Genomic DNA, 6,698 nt, shown 5'->3' on the forward strand with positions numbered 1-6,698 from the left:
ACGCCCCCCTCCCCATTCCCCGTGTAGTCGTCCCCCCTCGCCCTCTCGGCGCCACGCCCCCCTCGGCCCTCGCCACTTCCCGTGTCATCCTCCGCTCCCCCAACCTCTCACCCCCTCCTCAGCGCCCCCGCCTCTCCTCGCTCCTAGTGCTGTCCCCCGTCCCCAAGCTCCCCTTGCCCCCACGTCACACGCCCTTGGCCCCAAGTCCCCCGCCCCACCTCACTCCCCGTGTCATCGCCCACTCCCCACGCCCCGGTCCCGCCTCCACCTTCACAGCCCGAGCTCTATCCGGATCCACGAGGAGCGCGCTCGGCCGGCCTCGGACCCTCGCGGGTGGGGGGCCGGGGTCCGCAAGCGCAGGTAACCGCTGGCCCTGCAGGGACAGGCGGAGCCGCCCACTGCGGCCCGGGGGTGGTGCAAAGGGGCCGGGCCCACTCTCGAGCGAGGCTGGGGAGCCCCGGCGGCTCAGGCCAGGGCAGTAACAGACCGCGGGCGGGCGGGGCCAGAACCGGAAGAGGCGGAGCACTCCTGTGTCTGGCCCTGTCCTAATATGGAGCCAGAACGGCGAGCTGGGCTGTACCTTCTCGCGGAGAGAGGGGGAGACAGGCGGAGGATGCAGGGATGACAGGGAATGACAGGCACCGCAGGAACTCCCGCAATCGTTTCAGGCCTTGAAGAAGTGTTCATGGCCATGGAGAGAAGGGGTACCTGCAAGCTGCAGGGGCAGAAGAGAACATCTGTCGTTGCTTCGTTCCAGCCACCCCTGCCCCCGGAGCAACAGTGGTAGCGCCCAGGCCCAACTCCCGGAAGAGACGGCGCCCCGGAGCCAGTGCACTCCTGCACTTCCGCTTTCCGGCCTAGCTAGCCCCAGCAATGGTAAGAGCCGGGGGGCGTCCGCTGAGGGATCTCGAGGGGGGAAAGGCAGAGAGGCAGCCCCGCGGCGGGGAGGGAGCTGAGGCCTCTCAGAGCTGAGGAGGCTCAGGGGCCGGTGGGAGAGCCGGAGCAGCTCCACTGGGGAGGAGCCCGGGAGGGCTGAGGGGGCACCGAGGGCTGGGGGAGCTGCAGGGGCAAAGGCGCGGAGGGCGGATGAGGGGCTTGGCAGAAGGGCGCAGAGAGGATGAGGGAGCGTGCTAGGGGGTCGGAAGAAGGAAAGGATTGAAAACCTGGGGGAGGGAGGGGAGAATGAGGAGGGGGGAAGCAGAAGCTGGGGGGATGCACGGATGGATGAGTGGAGAGGCAAATGCGCGGAGGTCGGATGATAGGGGAGACCCGAAGACTGAGAGGGATGGAGCAGGGCCAGGGAGGGGCAGCAAGAACATAGAGTAAAGAAGGGGAAGTGGGCAGGGGTGAGGGAGGGGGTGCAGGAAAGGCAGGATTCAGAGATGAGGGACTGAGATTTGGGTCCCAGCCCTGCACTTGACAAAGGCTGAGTGACCTTGACCGAGTCATTTACTTCTGCCTTAATTTCCTAATTTGGCGGTGATGCCTGTGCCCCCCACCTCTAGAGTAGAATTGAAAGTACTTGACAAGTGTGTAGGGGCATGTGAAGTGACATATTATGGAGAAATGGTAGGATGCTATGGTGATCCAAAGAGAGGCATTTTTCGGGGAGGAGTTGAGGGGTAGGGCATGAAGAGCACAGGTTATGGAGCTCAAAGTAGACCCACCATCCAGTCTGCAAGCAGATTGACGCCTCTCCATCTCTGGTCACCTGGGTGAGATAGCTGTCACGCCTGTTCAGGTCAGCCAATGGTACTGTCTGGTTCCTATTAAGATGCCTAACTGAAAAAAAAATCCACGTTCCTTGGAGTAGGAGGGGTATCCAGTCCTGATTCCTTATGGTTTGTTTTGTTTTGTTTTTCTGCAGACTGCCACTCTCCGCCCCTACCTTAGTGCCGTGCGGGCCACGCTGCAGGCTGCACTTTGCCTGGAGAATTTCTCCTCCCAAGTTGTGGAGAGGCACAACAAGCCAGAGGTAGAAGTCAGGTAGGAAAGAAGTGGAGCATGAGGGGCCTTGCTTAATGACACTGATGGGCAGCACCAGTACCAAGGTTTCAATGAAAATTGCAGAGCCGTGTCTGCAGCACTACCTTCCCACGAGGTGGGACATCCAAGAATGGTGCATATGGGTGAAGAATCCCATGGGTAATTTCAGGCATTTTACAAATCTCTGAATTATCACTTCCTCTTTTTCCTTACCGTAAGGACTGAGGGAGGGTATAGTGAGGGACATGAGCTGAAAGAAATTTTGGTGGTAAGTGCAAAAATCATTCTGGATCAATGATTAAAGGGTTTGGGCTCATGTTAATTAGCCCGTGTCCCTGAATCTACTTGTGTAGCTTTTTGGTTCCTATTTTGAAGCATCAGTCCAGTCAGCTAGACTGTGTCCATCACCTTGTGCTTTATCTTAGTTGGTGATTGTAGGGCCTTTTGTGGGATCTTCTAGACTATGCGTCCATCCGATGACCGTGGAATCTTTGACATTGCATTTATAGGAGTAGCAAAGAACTCCTGTTACAACCTGTGACCATCAGCAGGAATGAGAAGGAAAAGGTTCTGATCGAGGGTTCTATCAACTCTGTTAGAGTCAGCATTGCAGTGAAACAGGTAAGTTTTAACACTTGAGGACTGCTTAAAACTGGAGACTGGATGTTAGAAATTTGGTATATTAGGCTGAGGACATAGGGCCCTGAGATCTAAGAGATTGTTGAGAAAAAAGCTTAATGAAATGAAACAGATTGATATTTTCTGGGACCTCAACTGCTTTAGGACGGTGATCAGTGTAGAGACAAAGTAGATTCTATTATGAAATGTGTAGCAAGTTGAATCTTTTCAAGTTGTTACTTGTTGCCGGCTGCAGTGGACAGAGACCCATTAGTAGAGTCAGAGCTGCATGTAAGCCTGTCCTGCCTCTCAGGAGCCTTGTGGACTTGGGCACGCCACAGACAAAGGTTATGTTTCTGTAAGCCTCAGTTTCCCCATGCATAAAATGAAGATAATACACTACCTACTTTGCAGGGTTCTTTTGAGGAACAAATGAAATCGTTGAACATAGTTTATAGACATAAAATAGTGTGCAAATATATGTCGATGTCTAACAGTAACACAAATTCAGACATATTTTGGCAACGTGGTACAAAACTGACAATACTGAGCCAGTTCTCCTTCCTCTTTTCTGGGTCTAGGCCTTTTGATTTGGTGGAATGAGAGAGGAGTACTAAAGGCTCATCTTCTGAGTTCAAATCTGCCCTTAGACACTTTCTAGCTGTGTGACCATGGGCAAGTCACTTAACCCTGTTTGCCTCAGTTTCCTCCTCTGTAAAATGAGCTGGAGAAAGAAATGGCAAACCACTCCAATATTTTTTGCCAAGGAAATCCCAAAGGGAGTTACAAAGTGTCAGACGTGACTGAAATGACTGAACAATAAAAACTATATACATACTTCATCTGGAGAAAGGGAGTAGAACTAGTTCCCAGGAGTGAAAATAGGTCACGTTAATTAACTTTTATTGCATCACAGACCCCTTGGGTAGTCTAGTGAAGCTCATGGACCCCTTCTCAGAATATTTTTTTAAAATACTGAGGATTACAGCAGAAACCAATGATACCAAAATACAGATGTGAAAAAAAAAGTTCGCAGACCCCATGCTAGGAACCCCTATGTTCATTGGGGAGGACCTTCCCTAATATGCTTAACTGTCCTAATTCTTGAAGATTATTTTCTTTCCTTTTGGTTTCCAGAAACTTGGGTTAAGGGACATTGTAAGGCAACAGTCTCAGAATGGACAGCCTCTGCGTGGTAGCCCTGTGGAGACATAGTTGGGTTCGAGGGATTGAGGATCAGGCCATTGTGCTATTCATATTCTATCGTGCTGGCTTTGTGGACACCTGGGTTTTTTATTGGTCTCTGCAGGCTGATGAGATTGAGAAGATCCTTTGCCACAAATTCATGCGCTTCATGATGATGAGAGCAGAGAACTTCTTCATCTTGCGTAGGAAGCCTGTGGAGGTGAGCTAGAGAGCTAGATCTGAAGCACTTAACCAGGGAGAGTAGCTGTCCTGGGTTCAGAACTTTGGTAGGTTAATAACTGCTGTTAATAACTGTGTAGACAGGACCTTATGACCTTCCTGACTCAAAATGTGTTTCTCTTTTTTTTTTTATTTGCTCATTTGTCCACCTGTCTCCATGACACATGAGAATTCCCAGTGGGATAGGAACAGTGTCTGAGACAGCATTTCATACATTCCAAGATTGTTCCTGGATCGATGATTGTCCCTGATACCTCCATCTTGGCTAGCTCAAGACCAGAGATCACCATCTTAAAATCTTCCTCCAGGCAGTAGTCAGTGAATTTTCTTTCTTTGGCTGGGAAGGAAGGGCATCAGAGGCTTAGGAGAAGCCATTCTCTCAACTTAAGGACTGTGGGTAATACAAAAAAGCATAAGACAATGGTTCCACTCTGAAGAGTGTCTAATCTAGTTGGGGAAGTATAATAGTTTTTATTTGTGTTTCATGTACTATCAGAGGTTCCCAAACTTATTTGGCTTACTGCCCCCTTCAAAAAAAATTACTTGGCCCCGGGGTGAGATTAGGTTAGGTTAACCCTTATTTTTATTCAACACCCTCTAATTGCACCTGAGGGCTGCTACTGCCCCCCACTCCCACCTCCATCCCCCATTGTTCCAGCGCCCCCCTGGGGTGGGTGGTATCACCTACTTTGGGAACACATGCACTCATTTGATTTTTACAACATTTTGAGGCATTCATTTTCCTGTTTTACAATTTAGGAAAGTGAGCCTTTGAGGGGTTTGCCCCAAGGCACTCAGCTGGCTAGTGAGAAGCTGATCTGAGACCTGAACCTCCTGGCATTCTCACTTTGGTCTAGAGTTCTGTCTAGCCACTGCAGCACTGCCACTAAGGAGGTTTTGCATCTTCAGATCTCTTTGTCTCTCTGGGCTTCATAGGAGCTTAGGATTTAAAACCGGAAATCATTTATTTTTACCCCCATCATGTACACATGAGAAAACTGGGACCTTGTAAATTTCAGTGATTGGCTCAGGGTTGTGCAGCTCCTCTGACTGCACATCTAAAACTCTTCCCAATATACATACTGTGTTACAGTTTTCTTGTCTGTAAAATTTGAATGGGTTCGATGACCTCTAAAGATGTTTGCATTTGTAAAGCCCTGTGATTCTTTGGTAGATGGAGCAACAGTTGCTTCAAAAATAGGATTTAAGAAACAAAATGCTTTCGAAACTTTCTAGACAGAATAACCCTTGTAAGATCAACACTAGAGAAAAGAGATGATTCTTTAGGATGGCCCTTATATCATAATCAGTTTGAGAATGCATTCCTTTCTTTCCTCCACATCACAACTTGTACCCAAATATTCTGTAGATACACACACCAAAAATGTAGAGAAGCTTTATGCAGCCTCAGGTTCAGTCCCCTCACAGTCCCAAAAGAGTCGATATCTTGGCAGGTGAAAGATAAATATAACTTGTGAGAAGCTATCCTCTGGATAGAGAAATAATGGGCCTAGAATGATGATTGAGATGTATTTTTTTTGGACCTGGCCAATGAAGGAATTAATTTTGCTTGACTCTATGTTTTGCTTAGAAGGGTTTTTCTTTTTCATGCTTTCTCAGTTTGGGGGGGTTAGGGGGGAAAAGGCAGGCTTTCATTGATTGAAAAAAATTTTAAAGAATTTTTTGAAAAGGTGGGGATTGAAGGAGAGAATATGGATTAAGAGAGAGAATATGTGGTCTGCAAGGGCTCCTACTCTCCTTCCCCACCCCCAACAACTAAACTAATTTTTTTCTGTTTCTTTTTCTGTTTCTCAGGGTTATGATATCAGTTTCCTGATTACAAACTTCCACACAGAGCAAATGTACAAACACAAACTGGTGGACTTTGTGATCCACTTCATGGAGGAGATTGATAAGGAGATCAGTGAAATGAAGCTGTCAGTCAATGCTCGAGCTCGTATTGTGGCAGAGGAGTTCCTCAAGAATGTGAGGATTTTGAGGGCTTTGCTGTTTCCTTAGGGGGAAAGAAGGCTGACGTAGAAATCAAATCACCTTTTTTAGTAGGAAGATGATGTTTAGAAAATTGCATTTCTTCCCTGAAAAATTATTAGGGCTGGAAGGAGCATCTGAGACAGCTCTGATGCAACCGGTTGTTTTGGGCCTAGGTCTGGAGGCCAGCTGTGATAGATGGAGCACTTTTTTCATTTCTTGAGATATCCCAGGAAATCTCCTGTGATCGCCTAGTCCCAGCATCTCAAAATATTCATACCCAGAAAGCCCTTGTCTATATTTCACTTGTATCATCATGAGGAAAGTTAAGTAGCGTTCTGCAAAGATAGAGTAGAGAGTAGGAACCATGGTTGGCATAGCTTAGAAGTCATTCCATATCTCATTTCTGGCCTCTGTTTTTCAGGCTTAATGATCTTGATTTCTGCAGCCAGTTTTTAATATTTTTTTTATGTACTCCTCACAAAGTTGTCTATTTCTTTTTAGTTACAGGGACCTTTAGTAAGGGAAGACCTACTCAGACCGTGCAAGAGCACTGAGTGGTGCATGCTCCCTACATGTTTATTTGATTTTGGCTAGATAATCTCAATATGCTTGCATGCATGTGTACACACACACACACACACACACACACACACACACACACACACACACACACACAC

At 48.0% G+C, this 6,698-nt stretch overlaps 2 protein-coding genes across 3 annotated transcripts in view; one reads left to right on the top strand and one right to left on the bottom strand.

The window, feature by feature from the left end:
- TADA3 (transcriptional adaptor 3) overlaps window positions 1–359 on the bottom strand; it is an 8,884-nt gene extending 8,525 nt beyond the window's left edge. The window contains exon 1 of one of the 2 annotated variants that reach the window (XM_027863947.1): window positions 269–359. The gene's annotated coding sequence lies outside the window, so the exon portion shown is untranslated. The remainder of the gene's footprint in view (window positions 1–268) is intronic. The other variant, XM_027863948.1, reaches the window with a different exon arrangement.
- A 409-nt stretch (window positions 360–768) lies between these two features.
- The window catches only part of ARPC4 (actin related protein 2/3 complex subunit 4), an 8,427-nt gene continuing 2,497 nt past the window's right edge, over window positions 769–6,698 (top strand). The window contains exons 1-5 of the mRNA XM_027863954.1: window positions 769–876; window positions 1,868–1,986; window positions 2,496–2,607; window positions 3,914–4,009; window positions 5,845–6,015. Of these exons, the coding sequence (XP_027719755.1) occupies window positions 874–876; window positions 1,868–1,986; window positions 2,496–2,607; window positions 3,914–4,009; window positions 5,845–6,015 (501 nt within the window). The 5' untranslated portion in view covers window positions 769–873. The remainder of the gene's footprint in view (window positions 877–1,867; window positions 1,987–2,495; window positions 2,608–3,913; window positions 4,010–5,844; window positions 6,016–6,698) is intronic.

Source organism: Vombatus ursinus, unplaced genomic scaffold, assembly GCF_900497805.2.
Source record: "Vombatus ursinus unplaced genomic scaffold, bare-nosed wombat genome assembly UNPS02014773.1, whole genome shotgun sequence".
NCBI classification, from domain to species: Eukaryota; Metazoa; Chordata; class Mammalia; order Diprotodontia; family Vombatidae; genus Vombatus; species Vombatus ursinus.